The 24,634-nt window shown below is 48.2% G+C and overlaps 2 protein-coding genes across 11 annotated transcripts in view; one reads left to right on the forward strand and one right to left on the reverse strand.

Moving 5' to 3' along the window:
• The window catches only part of AMPD3 (adenosine monophosphate deaminase 3), a 45,811-nt gene extending 26,729 nt beyond the window's left edge, over nt 1-19,082 (forward strand). For 8 of the 9 annotated variants that reach the window (XM_044258823.1, XM_044258820.1, XM_044258822.1 and 5 more), the window contains 9 exons: nt 1,437-1,566; nt 5,679-5,873; nt 7,217-7,348; nt 7,868-8,031; nt 8,782-8,908; nt 11,474-11,637; nt 12,729-12,849; nt 14,211-14,384; nt 15,975-17,134. In XM_044258823.1, the coding sequence (XP_044114758.1) occupies nt 1,437-1,566; nt 5,679-5,873; nt 7,217-7,348; nt 7,868-8,031; nt 8,782-8,908; nt 11,474-11,637; nt 12,729-12,849; nt 14,211-14,384; nt 15,975-16,310 (1,543 nt within the window). In that variant the 3' untranslated portion in view covers nt 16,311-17,134. The other variant, XM_044258816.1, reaches the window with a different exon arrangement.
• Nucleotides 19,083-20,788: 1,706 nt separating this feature from the next.
• Nucleotides 20,789-24,634, reverse strand: part of RNF141 (ring finger protein 141) — a 37,735-nt gene continuing 33,889 nt past the window's right edge. For both annotated transcript variants that reach the window (XM_044258826.1, XM_044258827.1), the window contains exon 6: nt 20,789-23,929. In XM_044258826.1, coding sequence (XP_044114761.1) covers nt 23,779-23,929 — 151 coding nt within the window. In that variant the 3' untranslated portion in view covers nt 20,789-23,778. The remainder of the gene's footprint in view (nt 23,930-24,634) is intronic.

Consider the following 24,634-nt stretch of genomic DNA (forward strand, 5'->3'; position numbering starts at 1 on the left):
TCTACATTGGGCCCCTCCCTTCTTGGTGAGCACTTCAGCTCATCAGTAAATGAGGTTTGGCAGGCCTGACCCCTGAGCCAGGGTGTGGCTGTGCTGAGTGCTGGGCTGAGTGCTGGGCCAGGAGCGGGAAGGGGGCAGGGAAAGGGTGTGGTCACTGCCCAGGAACCTCTCTTGCCCTGACTTTAGGGTTTGCTGGGAAAGCTGTGATGCCAGTTTCCAAGCGAGGAGAGTGGGTCCCGGGGGGGGGGGTGGGCAGAGTGGGTCTCAGGCCTCACTGATCTGAGGGCAGAGCTAAGAACCAGGGAGGAAAGAACAGTTTTCTGGAGGTTTACCTCTGCCATGTGAGGAGGAGCTTTGCTGGGAAGCCTGGGGAGGGAGAGGAGGGGCAGGACCCCGGCTATTCCAGGAGGTTTGGTGTGTGTGTGGTTGGGGGGAAGGGTTGTTCTATCCAGGAGGTTGTCCAGGCCAGTCCAGCAGGGAAAGGGACTAGGTGAGATGGCCTTTGAAATCCCTTCTGACTGCCTCTTCCTGCTTCCTCTGAGCTCTGCACTGGGGCTTGGCTCGGTCTCCATGACGACACTGTCCCAGGGTGGGCAGCTGCTCCTTATGAAAGGCCGAGTGATTTCATGCCAAGGGAGCTGCTGTTTGTTTGGGGGTCACAGGAAGGAGGGTGACGTGACTTGTGGTTGAAGGTTCCGTGGGGCTGTGGCACATGGCCAGGCCCCTGGGCTGGGTGTGGGCCTGGAGCTGGCCAGGAGCCGTGAGCCTTCCCACCTTTGACGGCCTTTGCTGGCTGGCAGGAGCATTAGACCCTGCAGAGGTTTCCGTCCTAGTAACAAACATCTGTACATTCGTCATCTGCTCAGGATACAAACACCTCCTCCGCTTGTCCTGAAACCTCAGAGCTGAAGGGTCTTCAGGTCTCGGGTTTGGGGAAGGTCATTAGGTCACAGGATGCTTCCTCCCCATGCCAAGGTGGGACTTGCCTCACAGTTTGGCTGTATTACTGAGGTTCTGGCAGAGGTGGAATTCCTTTTAAGGACTTAAAGGTGGCTGAGGATTGGTGGGAAGACAGAAGGAAGGAAGTTGGATAAGGAGGGAAACCTTTATCGAGCATCCTCTCTGCTCAGTCCTGGGTACTGCCATTTCCATGTGTTCATGGGAAACAGGTTTGGGATAAATTGCCGAAGCTGGAAGTCAGAGAACCTGCACGAGGTCGCAAGGTCAGCTTTGCGATGCCCCAAATGGACTGTCCACTCCTGTCACAGGGCACAGTCCAGCTGCGTCTGCCGAAAGTTGGAATGGCCACACCCCTCCCTGCTGCCCCCTGACCTTCCACCTGAGGGCCTGTCCCCACAGCCACCGGAGGTCTCCGAACTGAAGAGCTCCGGGAGACTTCTCCTCAGCTGTGATTTCTCCCCCTTCCCCACCCGCAGGAAAACATACTGTCACCGGCGACTGAACTTTCTGGAATCCAAGTTCAGCCTGCATGAGATGTTAAATGAAATGTCTGAGTTCAAAGAGTTGAAGAGTAACCCACACCGAGACTTCTATAACGTGAGAAAGGTGCGTCAGGAGCCCACTACGGAGAGCCACCCCTCCCGGGCCCCCTCCCAACCCAGTGGGATGCCCTGAGTCAGTCCGGGGCTGGTCCCCTATGTGGCCTTCCTTGGCCAGAAGAGTGTGACGTATATGTGTGGAAGCTAGACTGGTGGGTGGCCTGCCTGCTGTCAGGCCATGCCTCAGACCGTACTTGGTATGACTCTAGGTGGGAACTTTTGTCCGTGTTCTGTATCTGTTGCAGTGTACCCTGTGAGTTGAAAAATACGGTACAGCCTGTTAATTGATCGTAAGACTTGAGGCCAGGCTCCTTTTAAGGTGGAGGATGTATTCATCATGGAGAGAAAAGGCTGTTAAAATACCTTTGGACTTGGGAACTTGTGGTTTCCTTCCTTGTGGATCAGGAGTAGGGAAGGATCCCATGTGCTCCTATCTTGCCCCTCTGCTAGGGTGCGTGAGCCGTAGCCTGGGCTCGGGTGTGTGTGTTAAATAGTCCCGGCCTCCAGCTTTTCCATTTTCTTCCACTTAACTAATATCACTGATAAGCCTAGGGTGCTTGATGTTGAATGGGAGTCACTGCCTGTTCCTGAGAAGTTCCCAGCCCAGTCCTGTCAGTGTGAAGTATTGTGGCAGGAGTGGCTTCCAGGAAGAGCCTAGAACTGAGCCAACTTGAAGAGTGCATAAGACTCAGCCTGGGCAGGGGTGGAGGGCAAGGGAATGGAAGGGATGGCGTTCCAGGCAGAGGGCACAGCCGGAGACTGAGAGGGAGAGAGTGCTGTGCCATGGGAGAGGACAGACTATGTCCAGTGGTGTCACAGGAGCTCAGGTGTGAGTGACAGTGTGGTGCTGGGCTGTGGGGAGAGTGAGGTGACAGGTATGTGAGGTTCTGGACCATGTGGGGGCCCCTGGGTTTCTCAGAGGAAGCAGGGAGGGGCCATGGTCATACTCAGAGAAGCTCAGGGTGAAGGGTAGGGATTAGGTTTTGCCTCATGGCCCAACCTGAGCTGACTCACACTGGGCTCCTCATCTCTAGAGGGGCCTCTGTTGCAGATGTGACCCTTTGATGACCGCCCCTCCCCAGGGTCAGCTTTGAGAAGCGGGTGTTAGTCAGGGGAGGATATGGCTCATCTGTGGAACCCAGGCCTCCCTGACCTGATTGAGAACACTCAGCAGTAATGAATAGACAGCCTCCCCGAGGGAGGCCCTAGGGTCACTTCTGTTAAGCATCATGGGGTCTGGCATGGACTCCCACTTGGAAGGGACCTTAAGAGGGGGAGGTGGCTTCAGCTCATGGGCTGTGAGGCTTATGGAAATGTCTCAGGCATTCCAGGTAGAAGTGAGGGGCTGTGTTAGAAATCAGCCACCTGGCATTCTCACCCCCGAGCACTGTTTGCTCCTTCTCTGTGAGGCTTAGGTACTCAGACATGTAGGTGCTTCAGGCACCATGCCAACTCTTCTCAGCTCTGCTGAAATGCACCACAGGCCCAGGTGGGTGCCTGGGGAAGCTCCTTGCCTGGCCTGTGCAACCCCGCCCTCTGCATGAACACTCTGGTCCTGGCAGCTTCCCGCTTTCTGGGGCTAAAGGGCTCCTTACTAACCGCACTGGCTCAGACACTGTTTGCTTCTGAGGTGGGGCCCCCGTGGGTGTTCCTAGGCCCACTAGCTACTCTCTGGCTGTGATACAGGAGCGAGTCCTGGTTATGAACCCCTAGGTGTTCCCTGTCAGTCTGGGGGTGAATGTGTTCTCTGGATAGGGATGACCTTGACCCCTGTGCTGTGACTCATTGGCCTGTTCTCTGGCACCACAGCAGTCCATAAACATGGGCCCGGATCTGCTCCAAGTCAGGCCTCCGCCTGCCCTTCCCTGCATCCTGGTTGCTGGCTGCTTTATCTGGCCCTGGAAGCTTCTTCGGTGGGAAGAGAGCCGGTGTTCTGAAACTCAGGGTGGGCCGCGAGGGTGGCTCTGTATTTCCAAGGTAGCTATCAGTGTTGGGAGGGTAGGCTGGGGCCGTGCTCGGAGGCGGAGGCTCTGAGTGGCCACGGGTGTGTGGGGCTGGTCTTTGTGAATGTGTCTGTAGTATCGCAGCATCACAACACCGCATGGCTTAGGACACCACGTGGCCCAGCCGGCGGGACTGTGTAACTGAGACATTTGTTTTTTGCTCAGAGCTAAGAACCAGAGCTGAGTGTGTTTACTGCCGAGGACTTGGGTAAGATTGGGTTTTCTCCACGTCGGTTTAAGTGTCATATCAGGCAGAGCAAACCGGCTTCATCTTCTGTGCCAAACTTGACCAATCAGCCGTGGCTACTCCCATAGCTTAGTGAAAATGCTGCAGTTGGTTACCGATGTCTGGCATGGCTGGGGGAATGGCCAGTGTTGGCTCAGGGACCGGGGGCCGGGCAGCCCTGTTTGTAAACTGTCCTGTTGTGAAAGCCTGGACCCGATGTGAAAGCAGGAACACACTGGTATCTTCTGGTGAATTGAAAACACGGACATCCCATGACGGGTTCTTTTGCGTGTTCCTAAAATAATCACCTTGGACCTTCTAAAGTTTGGGTTGGATGCTTTCTGGATTGTCCAGTTGTTTTTCTCCCTCATCTTGTGACCTGTGGGGATAAGGACAGCCTGCACCCCCTGCTGTGTGTCACTGGTATTCGAGAGGACGGAACCAGAAAACCCAGAATGTGCTATGTCATGCCGAGGTGGTTGAGTCCAGCTGTGTCTGGCTGAGTTAAGCCTGGCTGGCTACTTGGGCGTCCCACAAAAGCCCCACCTGTCCCTGAGGTGACTGAATCCCTACATGGTGTTTTGGGTGATGTTCTGGCTTTTGGTGCTTTGAGTGGTTTTATATCTTTAATGGCTAGTGGTCTGTCTCTCTTGTTGGAAGGGCAGGATGAATGGCAGGAAGGGCCCCGATGAGTCAGTGATGTGGCCAGTGACATGGACTGGCTTGTATAATGTTCACAGAGACTCAGTAGATCAAATGTCCGGTTTGGCATGACTTGGAGATGCTGGCCAGCTGTGGACCACATTCTCTGGCCGCAGGTCAGCTGCCTGCCTATCCCAGCCATGGCAGAGTGCCCAGCTGGCTGCAGCAGGAAGGAATAGCACAGTCCTGGCCTGGGAGGCTGTTGCCATCTCCCTGGGCACCTCTCTGAGGCCCCCTGGGCTCAGGCCAGGGGAGTCAGGATGCGCACTTCGACCGTAGGCCATCCCTCAGCCTGGCCAGGGCACCACTGCATCAGGGCTACCCGCTGAAGGGAATGTTCCAAGAGGGGTCAGTGGGAAGGATGGCATTTTGTGGGGCATTTTGTGGGCCCTTGGGGTTACATGAGGATGTGGCTATCATCATTTGTTCATTTGTCCATCCATCGATTCAACAAATAAGTCATACTAGCCTCTGGGGTAGGCGTTGGAGACTCAGATGCATCAGCTGAAGCCCCTGTGCTTTGAGGCCTGTGCTCCTGGCCTAGTGGCAGAGTCGACTAGTCTGTAGACTGAATTGGGAAGACATGTACGGTAATGGGAGTGTGTGTGCTTGTTCCTGGCTGGGCGGGGGAAAAGCTGGTCAGTGTGCCAGGGTGATCAGGACTGGCTTCCAAGTGGAGGAGGTTGTAAGGAATCCCGCGTAGGTGGATGAGACTGGTGAGGGGCTAGAAGGCCTGCCCAGCAGAGGAGACATGTGGGCCAAGTGACACCGTGCAGAAGAGCACGGTGCCTCGGGCCCCTGTTAGTGCTGGGTCCTGGCGGGAGCACAGGCTGGGAGCAGGAAGGAGGGAATTAAGGTTGGAAGTCAGCCCCAGGCGAAGGCATTTGGTCTTTCTCTTGGGGAGACTTGGGGGCCGCTGATGACTCGTTAGCAGGGGAGTGGCCAGATCCAGTCTACATTTTAGAAAGATCTCTGGCTGCCATAACGAGGTGGAGAGGGCAGCAAAGCTAGAGGGAGGACAAGTTTCAAAGTCTAGAGGAGACTCTGGGGGGAGGGGTGCAGGTCCAGGTATCGGCGGGACTATGGGTGCTGAGGTTTCGCACACGACTCTGAGGCTGGGACTCCCCGTCTCCTTGCCAGTGGGCTTGGGGGTGGGGCTGGCTCACGGCTGGTGGTGCTGTGCTGCAGGTGGACACGCACATCCACGCGGCGGCCTGCATGAACCAGAAGCACCTGCTACGCTTCATCAAGCACACGTACCAGACCGAGCCCGACCGGACCGTGGCCGAGAAGCGGGGCCGCAAGATCACCCTGCGGCAGGTGTTCGACAGCCTGCACATGGACCCGTACGACCTCACCGTGGACTCCCTGGATGTCCATGCGGTGAGTGAGCCTCCCACCATCCTGGGTGGGTGTCCCACCCCCAGGAAAGCGGCCCAGTGGCTGTACCTGGGAGACGCTGCGGCTCTGTGGCTTCCAGGCATGGAGAGGTGAAAGGGAATTTGGCCTCAGGGAATCACAGGGCCATGGGACAGGGGAAAAGGGTATGCGACCTGGGGTCAGACAGGTCCCACTTCTAACTCCCCTTCTGCCAGCTAGGAGTTATAGGCCCTTAAGCAATTCGCTTACGCTTTTATTGCCTTCCTTATAAAATGGGGAATGCCATGTGTGCCTTGTTGACGGGACGGTTATTAAAAGACTGAATGATGGTGCAGAAGACAGTATGGAGTGTCCTAGGAAAAAGTTAAATACAGAATTGCCATGTATTGCAGCAATTCCATTCCCAGGAATATACCTCAAAGAACTGAAAGCAGGGACGGACACACATACGTGCACACCCAGGTGGACAGCAGCATTGTCTCCAATGGCTGAAAGGGGGAAACAACCCCAGTGTCCCATCAGTAGGTGAAAGGGCAAACAAGATGTGGTAAATGCGTACAATGGAATATGATTCAGCCCTGAAAAGGAATAAAGTACTGATACTCGGATATGGATATGTTCTTGAAAACATGACGCTAAGTCAAAAAAGGCAGACAGAAGAGGACACTTAATGTATGATTCACCTGTACGGGGCACGCAGAGTAGGCAAATTCATGGAGACAGGAAGGAGAGTGGTGGTTACCATGGGCAGGAGGAAGGAGTCATGGGCCGTCATCGTTACAGGAGCACAGGGTTTCAGTTTTACGAGATACAGTTCTGAGGACGCATGGTGGTGATGGTTGGGTGATGTAATGAGTGCATTTAATACCACTGAACTGTACACTTAAAAATGGTTAAGATGATAATTTTGCGTTAGGTCTGTTTTACCACAATAAAAAAAAAATCTTTGTTAAACAAACAAACAAAAAAACCATGGAATGAGGTGATGTGGAGAAGGTGCCTTCCGAAGTCCAAGCAGTAACAGACACACTGTGTTACTGACTGCTCAGTCGTCTGGTGTTTTCTGCTCACTCAGCCAGCTGGGCTCCTAGCCATGGTGCCTTGGAGCACGAGGTCCCTTGGTCCCCACAGAGGGCCCCACTTGAGGACTGGCTCAGTGAGGACAGGCTGGCTGAGTGAGGACTCACGGCCTGGCTCCGGGACTCCCCACGGGCTCACGCAAGAACGGACAAAGAAGACATTGGTCAGCGCAGCCACACATAAGGCCACCTCTTGAAGGCCTGGAGGGGGAGACGTGTGTGAATAGGAGCAATATGGCGACCTGCCTGGTGGTCTCCTCTCTCCAGGGCCGGCAGACCTTCCATCGCTTTGACAAGTTCAACTCCAAATACAACCCTGTGGGGGCCAGTGAGCTGCGCGACCTCTATTTGAAAACTGAGAACTACCTGGGAGGAGAGTACTTCGCTCGGATGGTCAAGGCGAGTGAGCCCTGGGCCTCTTCAAGCCTCCCCCCTGACCCAAGATGCCGGACAGCACCTGCCTGTGGAGGGTGGGGGCGCTGCAGGCCTCCTGTTTTCTCCTCCCCGAATCCCTGCGGGTCCACCATCCAGTGCGGGCAAGGCCCAGGTGCCTAGGGTGCCCTGGCTACCAGCTCCTGAGCACAGGCGGGCTGGTGCTGCAGGTGCCCATCGCAGGCCGCAGGAGGGCAGGGTATCCTAGTGCTTATGGTGTCCAGGCTCACCGCCCTGTCTGTCTGCAGCCTGGCTTTGGCTGGGGGCATCTGGAGATGCTTCTGCTGCCTGGCCTGGTTATGCACAGCACTGTGCAGAGGCCTTCCCTCCCCCAAGAAGGAGCCTCTCCTGGGGCGGAGGAGCAGTTACATGGCAGCTAGGGGATACAGATCAGGTCTCCCCAGCCTGGGTGCTGGTGACGGAGGAAGCTGCTGGATCCAGCAGCTGGCATGCTCTTGGGCTGACCCGAGCTCTTATTGGTGCTAGGAGGTGGCCAGGGAGCTGGAGGAGAGCAAGTACCAGTACTCAGAGCCACGGCTTTCCATCTACGGCCGCAGTCCTGAGGAATGGCCCAACCTGGCCCGCTGGTTCATCCAGCACAAGGTCTACTCGCCCAACATGCGCTGGATCATCCAGGTGCCCCGGATCTAGTAAGTGAGGCGGCCTGCTGTCTGCTGTGCCCTCTGGGGACACAGCCCATCGCTCGTGAGCTGCTGGGTCTGCACTATTCTGGTGGGGCTGGTGCTGGTACCGGCTTGGGCCTCTCCTCCCTAGATATTGTCCCATAGCAAGGGGTAGTCGGCAAAGCTCCTTGTGTCACTTCAACCCTTGTTTGTTGACAAACAAACCTGTGCAAGGCCTAGTAGGAACCACTACCCATCTTCTCATGGAGTTTGAGGGTGGGTGATGCTTTTGCCTGAGACCCTGGGTGTGAAACTTAGTGGTAGCCTACACTGCTGGCTCTCTCCATGGCTATAATTCAGATGACCACTGGCTTCTCCCATCTGGCCAGTGTGGGGCTCATGGTCCCTCAGTGGGCTGGGATATGCAGTGTAGGGGAAGTGAGCTGAGGGGCAGAGAGTCTGGATCACTGATACATTGGTGAACTCATCTCTTAGACATTGGGTCAGCCTGAGTCCCCAGACCCCACTCCCAGCATGGCCTGTAGCTTGGGAAAGCTCTCGGATGGGCAGGGGTGGATGTTGAGCTTCAAACCAGTGCCTAGTGTTGCAGACCTTGCTGGGAGCTAGAGAGGAGGGGAAGGACCTGTGTTCAAGCTGCATCTCTGGCTCTGCTCTGGGTGTTTCTATGGGAACACAAGCTGCTTGAGCAAAGGATGGGGCTGTCCTCCCATAGGCCAAGGGGTTCACTTTAATTAGCAAGTCTCTGTTTTCCCCCAGTGACATATTTAGGGCAAAGAAGCTGCTGCCAAGCTTTGGGAAGATGCTGGAGAATATCTTCCTTCCCCTCTTTGAGGCCACAATCAACCCCCAAGATCACCAAGAGCTTCATCTTTTCCTCAAATATGTAAGTGTGGGTGGTGCTGCAGGCGATGTGCACAGCGGTGGGTGGGAGAGAGGATTCCAAGGGGGCTGGGTCAGGCCTCCCTTCTCAGATCCTCTCTCTCATGTGCTCCGGAATGGGCAAGAAACTGAATTTCTAAAATAATGAGTTTGCTCCAGGTAGCAGAAGTCCCCTTCTCATCAGGGGCAGCCCTGGGGTGTGGGTAGGGTGTCAGGGAGACAGCAGTAGGCAAAGACTGGGGTGGAGTCAGTTCCTGGCCCGGTGGGGCTGGAAAGACTGGTTCCTGTCCCCCGCAGCATCCAGCAGCTGCCCCCGGTCTTTAGAAATGCAGACATTTCAATGCTCCTGCTTTAACCTTGAAATAATGGTCCTCCCATCTTGGTTGGTTGAGTACCGGAGACCGACAACGTATGTTTTTCTGCCTAGTTACGGGAGAGGGAAAGACGGAATGGAGAGGATACCCAGAAAAGGTATGAGTGGAGCAGGAGCTGATCCCTCCCTCTGGGTTCCCAGAGTGGAGGTGGCTGTCACAGTGAGAAGTGAGCCCAGAGTTCCATGGAGGTTCTGGGCATCTGACAGGGAAGAAGGAGAGAAGATTCCAGAGAGCTAGGTGGATGGGGGAGGGCTGTTGAGTCTGTGTGTTGAGTCTGCCAGGAATGGTTTAAACAGGCCGGGGGACATCACTGAATTTATGTTTTAGACAAACATCATTCTGGTTGTTGTGTGGAGAAAGGCCTGGAACAGAAGCTGGCTGGCGATGGGCTGAAAGGGGCAAGAGCAGAGTCAGGGGCCACACGCCAGCCCTGGAGAGAGACGCTGGGGGCTTCTTGCCGCAATAACAGCTCATGGTTGTTGAGTGTTTGGTGCCTGCTCCCGGGGTCCTCGCTACAACATGATCTCATTTCAGTCTCAGGACAACCTTATGTCACGTCCTTTTGTTGTTTTTAGTGCTAAGCGGAATCCTCACGTGCTTGCTGTGTGTTAAGCACTGTTAAGCGCTCTCCATGGACTGTCTCATTTAATTCGCACAGCAGTCCTGTGAAGCTACCAGCACCCGTTCACGCAGGAGGAAAAGACACGAAGCTAGGAGCTGGCCGAGCGGGCATTCGCAGGCGGGTGTCCGATCCCGAGCGGGGTATTGTCCATGTGCTACAGGGCCTCCCACGTAGGAAAAGTGAGGCACGGGCGGATGGCAGGCTAGGGCCTCTGGGCACGAGGTGGGCATCGCTTTAGTATTGACAGGGCCTGGGCGAAGCCTGAAGGTGGGCTGGGGGGAGTCCAGGGTGCCTTTGGGGGTCACTACCACAAGTGGGGGAAGAGCAGGCTCATGGAGCAGGAGTTGGGGGTTGGACATATCTTGTGCTTGGGGACACTGCATCTGTGGGATACAGAGCTCGGGAGAGGGGCTGATGTTACCTCCATGCCTGGTCCTGGAGAGTCCAGATAGGGCATGGGGCTAGTGAGGGCAAGGCGGGGCTCCCCCGGCCTCCCTGGCCCCCAGCCCCATTCAGGCTGTGCTGGGAGCTGTGGTGGCAGTCCTCTTAGTGCCTTTGACACTTGTTTCTATGACAAAGAAGTCTCTGCCAAGCCCTCATAGGTCCCTTGTTCCTCGAGGCCCCTACTGCCCATATAGGAATGGGAGGGACTGGCAGACCTGGCTGGGGCTCCCCAGTTTGGGCCAGCTGTGGAATAAGGTGGACAGTCTTCCAGAAGCCCCTTCAAAGTGCCGCTGTGGCTGAGAAGCTACATCTTTTGTGGGTTCACTATGGTCAAGGTCTGGGACCAGGTGACCAGGAAGCCAGTGACGAAAGGCAAAGTTTGGGCCCCAGCTGAGGAGCAGCTGCTGTGGAAGGACAGAGGGCTCAGAGGGCAGAGCGCCTCTCTCCTGGGGACCACAGCTCAGCCTTCCATGGGGCCCTCTAGGGTGGGACCCACCTTGACTTGTCTGTGAGGCATTTAGACTGGTTCCTGTGGGCCCAAATGTGCATCACAGGGGTGTCCTCGACTTAACAGCCCCAGAGTCTAGACCTGGAGCCCATTTAGGCTCAGAGTCCGGTTGTCTTGTGAGGGCAAGATCCCTGAGCATTTTGGGCCTGGTTTGTTCACAGGCAAGACCTCCTTCACAGGGTGGCTCTGACGGTTACGTTAGCTGTTGTGTGGTGCTTAGGGCCTAGCATATAGTAGGCTGATAGGAAACACCGGTCCCACTCCCCTCATAGCCATGCTGCTGATGGCCGTTTCTGCTAGCTACCCTGCGGTGCTCCTCCTTGGCACAGCAGAGAGGTGGGTGGTGGGTATGGCTTCCACTGGTCACTTGGTGCAGCCCGAGTTTTCCCTTGCCATCACCATGATCACACCAGGGCTTGGCACTCTCCAGGCTGGCCTCCTGGGTACATTCAGAAGCCACGGAGGGATGGACTGTGGGCTTGTTCCCACTCCCTATCCTGGGATGACATGGCCTCAGGCTGCACAGTCCCCAGCTGAGGTATGAGCCTGGGATGCCAGGACTTCAAAGCCTCTGGCAGCTCATCGGCCTCAGCTTGAGACAGGACTGCTCCTCCCGCCCAGGTGACAGGGTTTGACAGCGTGGACGACGAGTCCAAGCACAGCGACCACATGTTCTCAGACAAGAGCCCCAGCCCGGACGTCTGGACCAGCGAGCAGAACCCGCCGTACAGCTACTACCTGTACTACATGTACGCCAACATCATGGTGCTCAACAACCTCCGCAGGTGGGTGGGCCCGGCCCGGCCCCGCACACGACACGGGACTGCGAACATGATCGTACACAGTGTGGCCAGGCTGTGCCTGTACACACGGGTGCATCTGTGTGCCCCCCAGCTCCTGTGTGTACCTGTCTGTCTCTGGCCTCTGACACAGACTCGGGACGTGCCAGCACGCGCCTGCGTTCTTTCCGCGATACCGTCGGTGTTCATGCATGATGTGTGTAACAAGTGTCTACCTTCTATGTGACAGGCGCTGTCCCAGGCACAGGACATGGAATAGGGAACAACACGGACTAAACCCATGCCCACATGGAGCTCCTGGCCAGTAGCCTCACATGCACAGTCTCCCACCAGTGCGCACACACACACACACACACACACACACACGGGGCGACTCTGGCAGGAGTCGGGAGCCCGGGGCAGCCCACACGGACCTGTTCATTCCCCCCTTGCAAGTCTAGCCTCCCTCCTGCCCCCTGCCGGGCCATGGGGCCTCACTGGCTCAGGCTAACCCAGGGTAGTCTGTGGGTAGGGAGGTTCTGGATGGACCGGGATTGAAAGGAGATGGCTTGGTTTGGGGGAGGGGCAGTCCAGACTGAGCTTCTGGAGGTAGGGGCTTGAGTTCTAGCTCTGCTGCTGACCTGCCCAGGGGTTCCTAATGCCTGACTCCACCCTCCGGGTTTAACCAGTTTTATGACCAAGAAGTGGGACTTGACGGTTTCTCATGGCCGTTGCTGCTCTGAAGGTCTGTGAGAGCCTCGGCTCCAAGGCCTGGTGAAGAGCAGAAGGTGAGGAATGAACGGGGACAGAGCAGGGTCTCTCTCCACCATTCTGTCCCTTATCTGTTCCCCAGGGGCAGGGGGAGGGAGGTGGCATCCCCTGGTTCTGAAGATCCCTGGTCCTGGCACTCTATATTTTGGGAGAGGTGATTTCCAGAGTGCCTGTGACGGCTATGTTGACTCTGCCATGGGCAAGTCTCTCCCCCTGGAGCAGGCCCTGAGCTAGGGGTGCAGGCCCCAGGCCTGTGGGTTCCTAGTAGGGGCCCCTGGTAGGTTGAAGCAGGGGGTCCTTGCTGACCAAGTGCCTCACTTCTGCAGGGAACGGGGCCTGAGCACTTTCCTGTTCCGGCCTCACTGTGGGGAGGCTGGCTCCATCACCCACCTGGTGTCTGCTTTCCTGACCGCTGACAACATTTCCCACGGGCTGCTCCTCAAGAAGGTAACCAGGCGACTCACGGAAGCCGACCCTGCAAGGCTGGTCCTGCTCTGGCCTCCCCCGGGGAGGAGTGGGATCACCTGGGTTCCTGTCTGCCCCTGAGAGGCTCTGGCCAGTGACGTTAAAAGGCTGGGGCTTTTTTCTGGGTCGGGCTGTCCATCGTCATCTTGGTTTCATATTTAATTATGAAAGGAATATAATCAAACACATTGCAATTTGGATTTTCCAAAAGATGGAGAAATGGGAAAAAAAATCCTTACTGCTATTACTTCAAAAGAAATAGCCATTATTAGCTTTTTGGTATTTAGAATTCCCATCTTTTTTTTACCAAAGCATATTTCTTTCTTTCTTTTTTTTTTTTTTAATTAAAGCAGTTCTTTTTTTTTTTTTAAGATTTTATTTATTTATTTGACAGAGAGATCCCAAGTAGGCAGAGAGGCAGGCAGAGAGGGGGAAGCAGGCTCCCCGCTGGGCTTTGAGACCCATGCAGGGCTCCATCCCAGGACCGAGACTGTGACCTGAGCTGAAGGCAGAGGCTTAATCCACTGAGCCACCCAGGTGCCCTCCAAAAGCATATTTCTAACATGCTTGTTATTATGAGCACAGGTTTTTTGTTTGTTTCTGCTCTTTGAATAAGCTTTTTTCTGTGCTGCAACATAGTACTTTCGTTCATTCTAAAGGCGGTTAGAAGGATGGCCCACCGCTTGGACAGTTTATAATTGATTCAACTAGTCTCCAGTTGTTGGACAGAGTCCATCCAATTTTCCGCTTGTGTAAATAATGCAGCTATGAACTCTGCCCATTTGGTCTTCTCCATAGTTTGGATCACTTCCATAAGAAGGATGTTTGCTCAGACTCTTCTTGTGCCCTGATCCTGGGGAGGGGGGTGTCCCAGTTCTGTGAGGGGCAGGTAGTATATCAGAAAACCACTCTAGCCTCGTTAGGCCTGCCCTTCCCATCTCTGAGGAGCTGGAGTGTTTACAGACTCAGCCTGTATGTTTGTGGTCAAAGCAGCAGAACCACCAAAGTTGGGATCTCTCAGGCCGACCCACTGGGGGAAGTCCTGGGGGAGGAGGAGCAGAGTGTGGGTGGGCTGGGGGCAGCCTGGGGCCTTTCAGCTGCCTTCCTGCCCTGAGCTGGATCTTGTTGGGAGCCAAGACGGGGCAGAGGGCAGCCCAGGAAGAGAGGGGCACGAGATGAACTTGCAGGGAGGGAGGGGCGGGTGGGGTCTGGGTGCCCCGCCTTTGGGGAACTCTGGGCTTGGTGAGGGAATTGCAGACACTACCCAGACCCCGAGGCTCCTGCCTGCCCTTCCTCCCTCCCCTCTCTGGCACTCATCACTGAGTTTGGTGGTTCTTTTGCAGAGTCCGGTGTTGCAGTATCTCTACTACCTTGCTCAGATCCCCATTGCCATGTCTCCTCTTAGCAACAACAGTCTGTTTCTTGAATATTCCAAAAACCCTCTGAGGGAATTCCTGCACAAGGGACTGCATGTTTCTCTCTCCACCGACGACCCCATGCAGTTCCACTACACAAAGGTGAGGATGTCAGGCGCCCCAGCAGGCCCCAGTCCTGGCCCGTCCCCCACACTGCAGGCCCTGGAGCGCAAACTCAGTTCTGCTTTTGGGGTGGGGCTTGGTGCCCAGTGAAGGCAAGAGGTAAGCTCCTGGTGAGCAAAAAGTGTTCCTTCCAGGAGCCCTGTCTTTGGAGTTCTTGGACCCTTGAAGGCAGTTTAATTTTTTGCCCTCTCAATTTTCCCTTTCTTTAGCATTCACTATCTCTGTGATCTTGGTTAAGTTACTTGATCACTATCTTATTCTTCTTCATCTGTAGAACAGGGATGCAATTGTTTCTATGTCTACCTCTATTTTATTGTGAGGATTCATAAGATAACGAACCATAGTCTATTTAATAGAGTGTCTGAATATAGCACATACTAAAAAAGCTAACATTTGGTTAACACTATTATTATTAGAATACTTGGGATCTGCAGGGCAAGGGAAGAGGAAGGGAGAGATGAGGCCATGCCTGGGGACCAGCCATTGACGAGTGAAAATAGAAGTGCCTCAGTCTTCTAAGACAGGCTCTCCAGGCTTTGGGGCTCAGGACCCCTTTATACTCTTAGGACCTTAAAGATCTTCAGAAAGCTGTTGATTACATAACTTATATCTAGTGATATTTAAGTGTATTGTAGAAACTAATGCAAAACTGAAAAATATTAACACATTTAAAAATAGCTTTAATAACTCTATTACATGGTAACATAAATAGCAATTTTTACGAAAATTAGTCACATTTTCCCAAAACAAACAAACAAACAAACAAACAAAATGGCATTGGGAATGGCATTGTTTCACATTTTTGCAACCCTCATTAATGTCTGGCTTAATAGAAGACAGCAGGATTCTCATATCTGCATCTGCATTCAATCTGTTGTGATGCTTTGTTTTTATCAAAGCATATGATGAAAATCTTGCCTCACAAAGATAATGGTTGGAAGAGGGATGCCCTTTCAAAAGGCCTCGGGGACCCTGGATCTCACTTTGAGAACCGCTGCTCTCGGTTACAGAGGCAGTGGGGTGTTCCAAGAGCTTGTGACCAATGGCAGACATCTCAAATCCTAGGGGATAAAGTGAAAGCACAACTCAAACCTAAATCCTCTTGGATTACTGTCTCACCGCCTGATCATTTCTCATTCTCTGCTTGTCACACTTTATTCAGATTAACTTTGATTTTTGGACAATCTTCAGAAAGTGATGTGAAAAAGCAAAGCTGCAGAGCACGTACTTAACATGTGCGTGACCAGGGAGACTGTCGCAGGAGAGCAGAGGCAGGCATCCCCAGGCCTGCCCCAGGGCTTCAAGCATGTGCTGGTCAACAAATCCACATGGAGGCATTCTCTAAAGACATCTCTCTTGGGAAACCTGCGAATCTGCCAAAAATGCTCTTAGGAGGTCATCATTTAAGGGGGCGGTGGGGTGGGAACGTTGTTCGGTTATCCAGGTGCCAGACTTTAAAGAAAAAGGAGAGCTGCAATGTCTGTCTGATGTTTCTAGCTTTGGAGATGTGTGAAGGATTGAAAGGGAATATCCCACTGTCTAATACATTTCCTTTCGGGGGGTATCTAGGAAGCCCTTATGGAAGAATATGCGATTGCAGCTCAAGTGTGGAAGCTGAGCACGTGTGACCTGTGTGAAATCGCCAGGAACAGTGTGCTGCAGAGTGGACTGTCACATCAGGTACGGGCAGTGACGGTGCTGTCCTCCATCCCTCCTGTCCAACACCCATTTGGTGGGTGCCCGCGGCAGGGCTGGCACTTTCTGGCGCTGAGATTCCATGAAGACAACAAGCAGTGTGTCTGTCACACTGAAATTCATGTCCTAGAGAAACCTGGGGAGACTTCTGAATTTTCAGGGCAGCTCTTTGACCCTTTCAGACCTCTCCTCAAACATGACCTCCTCTGAGAGGCCCTCCCCGGCCACCGTTCTACAGTAGCCCCATATTTGCCATTAGTCTCTATCCCTTTGATCTGGTTTCCTTCAACATTTATTACTACTGACATCGTAATATGTAGTTATGTGTTTTGTCTTTCCTTCCAGAAGGTGAGTTCCGTTATAGTAGTTCCATTGGACTGTTTGTTCAGCATTATATCCTTAGGGCCTAGAAGAGGCACATAGTGCACACAGAAGACACTCGGTCTTTCTTGGATAGTGAATAGTAGTACCTAGTGAATAAAAAGTTGTAAGGATGGAACCTGGACATCAGTATTTTTACAGCTCCTGAGGGGATATGATAGGGAGCCAGGGTTGAGAACATGGTGTGTCAGGCTTCCGGGGCCCTTCCCTGCGTGACATCACTGGAACAGGAAGAAGCTGCTTTGGTCGGATGCTGATGCAGAGAAGAGCTAATGGTTCAAGATTCAATTGTGCAGACCTGCTTCCTAAGACCGGGCCTTCCCAGAAACACCTGTTTGGCCCCATCAGCTCTCAGGAGGGACTGAGTCTTCATCTTGCCTTCTTAATTGCCAGCAGCACTGGGGGGAGGGTCTTATTTTTGTCTCTTGATCAAGGAAAGCACAGTCAGAAATGAAGGGAATGAATGTGGGTGTCAGGGTGACATCCTTGAGGACACAGAGGCCGGGAGAATTTTTAAGAACCCCATGGGGAACCATGTCCTGGCAGAGGATTGGCTTCAGGGGTACTGGTTTCATTTGGCGTGGCCAATGTCAAAGCTGCCATGTGGTTATAGAAATCAAACCTAAGGTTTATGGTTTCATTTGTACTTTTTTGGTTCCACAGGAGAAGCAAAAGTTTCTGGGGCAAAATTATTATAAAGAAGGACCTGAAGGAAATGATATTCGAAAGACGAATGTTGCTCAGATCCGGATGGCGTTCCGATATGAGACCCTATGCAATGAGCTCAGCTTCCTGTCTGATGCCATGAAATCAGAAGAGATCACGGCTCTGACCCAATAGGTCCATCAGTGGACATGCATCTTAACTTTTTGGTTTAATTTCAAGTCTGCTGCAATTAACAGTGGTCAACATACCAAACTAGGACCGCCCTCCATGGAGAGGAGGCCTCTAAAGAACTTTCAAACTAGTGATTTTGGTTGCACCGTTCACTTTAAGATCTAACATGCCCACTTCTGTTAGTATTTCTGAGTAATAGATGGTGACTCCTCCTTGGGGATCTGGGAGCTGGACACTTGTCTGTACTCATTCCAAATTTTCCAAATATTTCTCTTGAAACCGCTAGTGCTTGCACTGTTGGGGCCGGGATCTTCCAAGGTCCAGTGCCTACTGACATGAGGTCTGTGTGGTTTTCTGCCAAAATCCTCTATAGACCCTGCAGGCTGGTTAGTAGTTGTTCATTTCAGCCTCTGGCTGGCTGGCTGCCTTAAACAAAACCAATTTCAAAGCTCCCTTTCATAAAGGAACTACTTTGAAAGAATGAAAATAGAAAACTTCCTTCTTGACAATTTGCATTTTTTATGAATTTCGTACACTGTTTTCTTTAGCCCTCCACCCTCCTTTTTATTTAGGAAGCCAAATGTGCACACCGAACCAATTGCTCCTATTCTGTGTCTTGGTTTTCTTATCTGAAGAGTGAGGGTTTGGACTAGATGAGTGGTTTTCAAATGTTGTTATGTGAATCCCCTCCAGGGCTGGGGGAGGTTCTGGGTGCTGCCTTCTTCAAAGCAACTCTGCTGTCATCACTGTTACACTGGGCCTTCTACATATTTTCATTTGAACTCAGGACTGTGGAAAACATAGGATTAGATGATCTCGGTTCCAGTATTCTGATGGTAGCCCAATTACTATTTTACTTAAGAAGAGTGAGGGCCAGGGAGGTGAAATCTGTTTGAGGTCACACAGATAAGTAATAGGAGCAGAACTAGTTTCCCCACTCCTTATCCAGTCCTTCCCCACTATTCCATTAGATCTCACAGATGTTAGACTTTTTTAATCACTATAACCTCTGCATTTTTTTTTTTTTTAAAGGTAAAATGTCTCCCTTCTCTAACATACAGACTTCTTCAGAAGACATAGGTGGTCCCAGGGGCCAGGTAGAAAGCATTTCTTTTTTTTTTCTTTTTAAATTTAAAATCAATTGATTAACATACAGTGTATTATTAGTTTCAGAGATAGAATTTAGTGATTCATCAGAAAGCATTTTTTAAGACCAATCTGAATTTAAGCTTTACCAATGTACTCTTCATCTGTGTTACTAGTGCCTGGTACATAGTAGGTGCTCAATAAATGTACATTGAATAAATTTCTCTTTTGGCAACTTTTTAAGGACATGTGCTCCAAGTATTCAACAAGCTGCTCAAAGACCTTTCTTCTATTTCTGTGGGCAAATGCAGATTATGAGAAGCCCTTCTGAATTATTATAGACTTAGAAGAACTCTATTTTTGCTTGTGAAGATGCTTTTTGACTTTAGATTGTCTTGTCCTGTGACTTTATAATGCTCAACCCTTCCACTGGTTAACTTAGCATACAGAACAGTAAATGTAGTCTTTTTATTAGGCAGACATGTGTGCTCTTCCAGCTAATGATGAAATTGACTGAAAACCTAGCATTTATCTTACACATTATTTTTGAAAAACCCCCATTTGTATACATTTGTCCTAACATAGCAATTATTGTACAGTTTTTCATTGTCATTTTATCTGTACCAAGTATTTATTTTTAATTATTAAATAAAGTCTGTTAGGACTGTGGCTCAATAATTTAAAGCTATTTCAAGTTAATACTATTTAAAGCAAAACAAAACAAATGAATAAACAAACAAAAAGCAGAATCAGACCATTAAATACAGAGAACAAACAGATGCTTGCCAGAGGGAAGGGGTGGGAGGGTGGGACACACAGGAAAGGAGTGTGGGAGATAGAGGTTTCTAGTTACGGAGTAAGTCACAGGAATAAAAGGCACAGCATAAGGAATATGGGCAGTGATACTGTAATAACATTGTATGGTGACAGATGGTGACTGACTGTACTTGTGACAAAGCATAATGTAAAGAGAAACTGAATCACTACCTTGTACAGATACACCTGAACTAATGAACATTGTGTGTCAACTATATTGAGTAAAACATTAGAAAAAAGGGACATCATGAAAAGTTACCAGTAACTACTAATTTATCTTTCACTAAGACTCAGACATGGATGACTTTCACAGTAAATAAAAATTTTAAACTGAAGTTCACTAGACCCAGAAGGTAAACCTTTACCATTTTTCTCCTCAAACGTCAGCCCTCTTACAGTTCCTGAGCAAAGCCACATGTGTTCCTTTCCCCTGGATATTACTTTAGTCTATTCAGCTAACAGTTGTTCGATTTTACCTGTCCTACAAACTTTTCAGATACCTTTTTCAATAGCACTTTGCTATCACATCTTTATACCTAATTGGTCTTTTTGCGGGCTGGGGGGGGAGGTAAATCCCTACTTTCTTTTGTGTTCACAGTTGGAATCAAAGGCAAGTGTACACTAGCTCACGTTTCTAGAAGAACAAATTTTGAGGCATGTATCCCTTACTCTAACAGGCTCAGGTTCATGTATGTGTTACTTCAGACTGCACTGTTGAAATGATTGAGGATACTGCTCTTTGCCACATGAAAACAAATCACAGCTCCTGGGTTGGTATGTACCGAGGCCTGTCCTGGCCTTTACTTCCTCTTACCCTGGATTAAAACAGAGTTGCAAGCACATCCTTCTGGCTTCCTCTTTATTTGTTTTGCACTGGTGAAACAATATTCATCTTTTTTGGGGTTTTAGACACGACTGAAAGTGGAATGTTGGTAATATACCTAAGCACTCGATGCCTGATTATGACTGTTATAAAGGACAAGTGTAACTAACTGCAATGAAAGGAACACTAATCAAAAAAACACAGTTTCTTGGAAATTTTAAAATCCTCAACCTTTAAATGAGCATTTTATCAGAAAGATCAAGGATGCCAGAGAGTAAGGCTATACAGAGCTGCAAGATTATCAATATATTTCTGAGGAGGCTTTTATGTCTCTTGATACCAAAATGTGTACTTCTTCAAGATGATGTACATCAGCAAATTCAATTATAAACTACCATTCCTTCTTATAAAAGGCTTTCCTCTTTTCAGTACTAAGATTCTACCTTGCTTCTCTAATTATATTCTTTATAATCATTCTGAAAGTGATTTTACAAGGTAAACATTAAAACTAATTCACGGTGGAGTATTTTATCTATAATTTTTTCTGTCCTACAGGGAAAAAGGTATGAGCACAAATGAAAGTCTGTTGCCAACTATTTATATTATATTGTCATTATGTTGCCCATCATAATGTGGGTGATCAGCTGACTTCCCTCATCTCCAACTAGTTTTTTAATTCCTGGGTAGACAAAGTAAGCCTGTCTTACTTTCTCTCATGAAGAAAAAAAACAGTTAAAAACGCAAATTCTTCAGACTGCCTTTTAATGAATCCAACTTTCCAAAAAAAATCATGGAACCAAAAGATATTTTCAAGCCACCTTATAACCCAGATATATATTAGGTGTAAGGAAATTGAATCCAATTTGAAACGAATTTTAAAACAGCACACAAACATTACAACTCCCCAGACCACAATACAAAACGGTCCTCTAAGAAATATAAACATTTAGTATATAAGAATGTGAAACTATGTAAGAAAAAAGTCTCTCCAGTAAGCTAAAATTTACTTGCTAAAGACTATTTATTGCACAATATATCAGTTTGTTCTAAGAATAAAGCAGATACTATTATTCTCAACTTCTAAATTCAGTACCTAGTCAAACTAAATTTTCTCAAACTAAAGTTCTATAGCATTACAGTATGAGTAAACTTCTTGTTATTGAGTTAGGATAGGGAAGACTTCAAAACTTACAAAACAAATTCCTTACAGTTCATGAAAACATTTCACAGATCCTACAAGGCACACATCATATTTCCTATCTTAGTAAGTGCATTTAAGTACTTCATATTTGGAAAAGACAAAGCTGTACAGAATACAAAAAGTGTACATTTCATCCATTAAACAAATTTACAACTTTCATGATTAGTTATAATAGTAGAACCTACCTAACATTCACATCTAAAGAATTATCACCCAGTTTAATGGAGTGAGCAAAAAACTGTGCTCATTTATTTAATAAGACTAATAAAAACACTTTCTATTTCACAGTAGATCAGTTAGTATCCTGGAACTCATATTGGAAAGTAAAAAGGTTTGGGCAACATCAAGTCACTGGGCTTAGTGCTAAATAATTCCTCGAAAGGTGAAGGATTCTGGGGGATAAGATCATTGGCTATACCTGGAAAGATCCAAAAACATATACAGCAACTTTGTTCATTTTCAGAAACATTCTTTAATTAAGCAATCTGAGTTAGACTCAGCAAGTCTAATCCAAAAGGACAATTTAGAATCTTAGAGCTGGAAAAAGATCTCAGACAACATCTACCCTAAGGTTTTCAAAATATGTCCCATGGAATACTAAGACTTCATTGAGGAGAGTCAAAGTTCTGCAAATATGACTTGAATTTAATTAAAACAATTAAAAAATAATTTATAAAACAACAACTATCATATGACTACATAACTCACTAAATTTGAATATCCTGGATATTGCCAATGCATTCATAAATGTTTTTATCGGTTGACTTTATAATATTTATTATGGTATATAAAGTTTACATAAGGAAATTTTTATCAATAAAATATGACTTTCATATAGAGGGGTGGTGTGTGTGTGTGTGTGTGTTGGTATAGCATGTGTGTATAGGGCTTCTGAGTAAGATTTTATCTGAAAAAAAAAAAAGGCTGTACTTCTGAAATAAAATAAGAAAATAAGAAAATACTACAGATGAAATCTCAGTTTCTAAAGGAACCTACAAACCAGCAGAAGGGACTTTTTTAAGGTCACACAAATTATCAAGTGCATTGCCAGGTTGGTATGCTAGAACCCCTGGTACGCTGCCTGTATAAACATCCATAGTGAGTGTTCAGCTATTTGATACTGAGCTGTCCCCATCATAAATGTCAACCAATTAGTTACCAATATTTTTTGGGTAAAATCAAGCTACCTTTGGTCAGACATTCTGATGTTAAATAAATGAATTATTTAATTTGCATGCCTATTAAACCCCTAGTATCCAAAAATTCTGCCATCAATAAGCAGCAACTTAAATTGCATACTTTGGTATTTTGGAAAACAGTATCACAACTTACCAATAATAAGTCAGAAAAGTTACATGGAATTTAACACACCTTTTAAAGGAGACATCAGGTTCTAGTTTCATTATATGCTAAAATGTTAATGCTTAACATAAAAAAAATTTTACCTTATAAGCAGAATTTAGTAAAAAAAATGAAGTGTCACTGAAAATCATAATCCATTATGACTGTACTCTCTCTGAGTATTTCAAAGTACCATGAAACAGCAGAAAGCCAATTTATCTCCTCATTTTCTCCATGTTTATGGTACATATGTTTAAAAGCCTACACCCTATTTTCTCTCTTAATAATATTAGAAATTTGAAGACTTGGAGACCTCAGAAAGATGCCTTCAAGTTAAGAAAATAAAAGCACCATGAACCAATATTGAATGATTTATCATAATTTGGAAATACAAAATTCAGGATCTGAACTGAAGAAAAATTTCCTTCTGAAACTCCAAGGTGCATGAGCATTATCAAAAGCTACTTAGAACAGTTTCCCCGCTGTGGGAAAGCATTTCCAGAATAGCCAAGAAGATTCCCCAGCAGAAATCCATTTACAAGGCAAAATCACGCCTCACCCAAATTATACAGCATGAAAAACAAACAAACAAAAAAGATTTGACTAACAAACATGTAGTTCCAAACACACTGCTAAAGTTATGAAACAACTGTGGATCATTTCAAGTAAAAATTATTAAAGGAGCAATAATTAACCACAAGGGGGCACACACACTCCTTAGATTCCAGCAGAAAGACTAATTTAAGTAGTAACATGCACTTTGATGTAGTCTACATTTTCAGTCACTTCAAATTTTCTCTCAGTTGGCTACAACTTTTTGACATTCAAGGTTTATTTTAAACCTAACTAAATAGATTCCAGAATACTCCTGCCCTGAAAAATAGTGTTTCAGAAGTCTCTGGAAATGTTGCTGTTACCTCAGCAAAGAATTCAAGAGCAATTAGTTCTAATATATATTAGAACAGATAAATAATAGAAAAATATGGTCTAAAACAGTAGCAAATTTTAGTTTACTATAAATGGAAGACATGGAAAGTTTATCAAAAGAAATGGAACAAATCGTCAGAATAGCGAAAATAAGAGGGAAGGGAAAATTGATTTCTCTGTGTCTGTACCACAATATCCCTGCATTCTTCTCCCATGACCGAAACATTTGTAGCTCATAATAGCAAAAGAAGACCTTCACCCCAAGGTCATGGCCTATGGGGCTGGCCTGCCTCATCGGCCATGTTAAGAATATAGTTAGCCATATCGTCTTCAGTGGGCGCATCTGATACCACCCAAGATTCATTGGCTCCAGTCATCTGCAGGCGACAAATAGGGCAATTCCTGTGTCGATCACTCCTATCAGAGAAGTCAAATAAAGAACAGTTTGTTTTCTTTTTCTTCTTTTTAAAAAAACCGGTGTGTTTGAAAAGTAATACATGTACAATGTACATGGTTTAAAAAAAAAGTGGTTTTAAAAAAAGTGAACAGCAATAAAAGTATACAGTGAAAAATAAATCTCTTCTTTCCACCCCGATCTTTAATTCTTATCCCCAGGCGCAACTACTGTTAGTAGTTTCTTACATACTCTTCTAGGAAAAGACTAAGCATATATATATATATAACTGCTTTTTTTTTTTAAACTTGTCAATATCTCTTATAGGCCATTATGTAGCAGTACATGTTAGAGCTATCTGTTCTTTTTAAACATAACACTGTATGGACAAGCCACAATTCATTTAATTAGTCTCCTGCAGAGGACATTTCAGTTTTCCCCTATCTTTTGCAGCTACAAATAAGGGAATGGAAGCATTCAAGGTTTAAAATAGAAGATGAATCTTAAATGCAGAATAATTATTCCAATAGGGAAAGAACTTATACATGATCACTTGAATGAGATTATGTTTTCTGAAGGGATTTTCTTTTTGTCTTGACAAATATTATTTTGGAAATTTCAAAAATACCACATTTGAGCCAGAAACATGTCATGCAGGGAAAATGTTTTTCTCCTCATTTCACAGTGAAATCTGAGACCAAAGTAATTAAATTATATCAATTGCTTTG

The sequence above is a fragment of the Neovison vison genome, chromosome 7 (assembly GCF_020171115.1).
Source record: "Neovison vison isolate M4711 chromosome 7, ASM_NN_V1, whole genome shotgun sequence".
In the NCBI taxonomy this organism is placed as follows: domain Eukaryota; kingdom Metazoa; phylum Chordata; class Mammalia; order Carnivora; family Mustelidae; genus Neogale; species Neogale vison.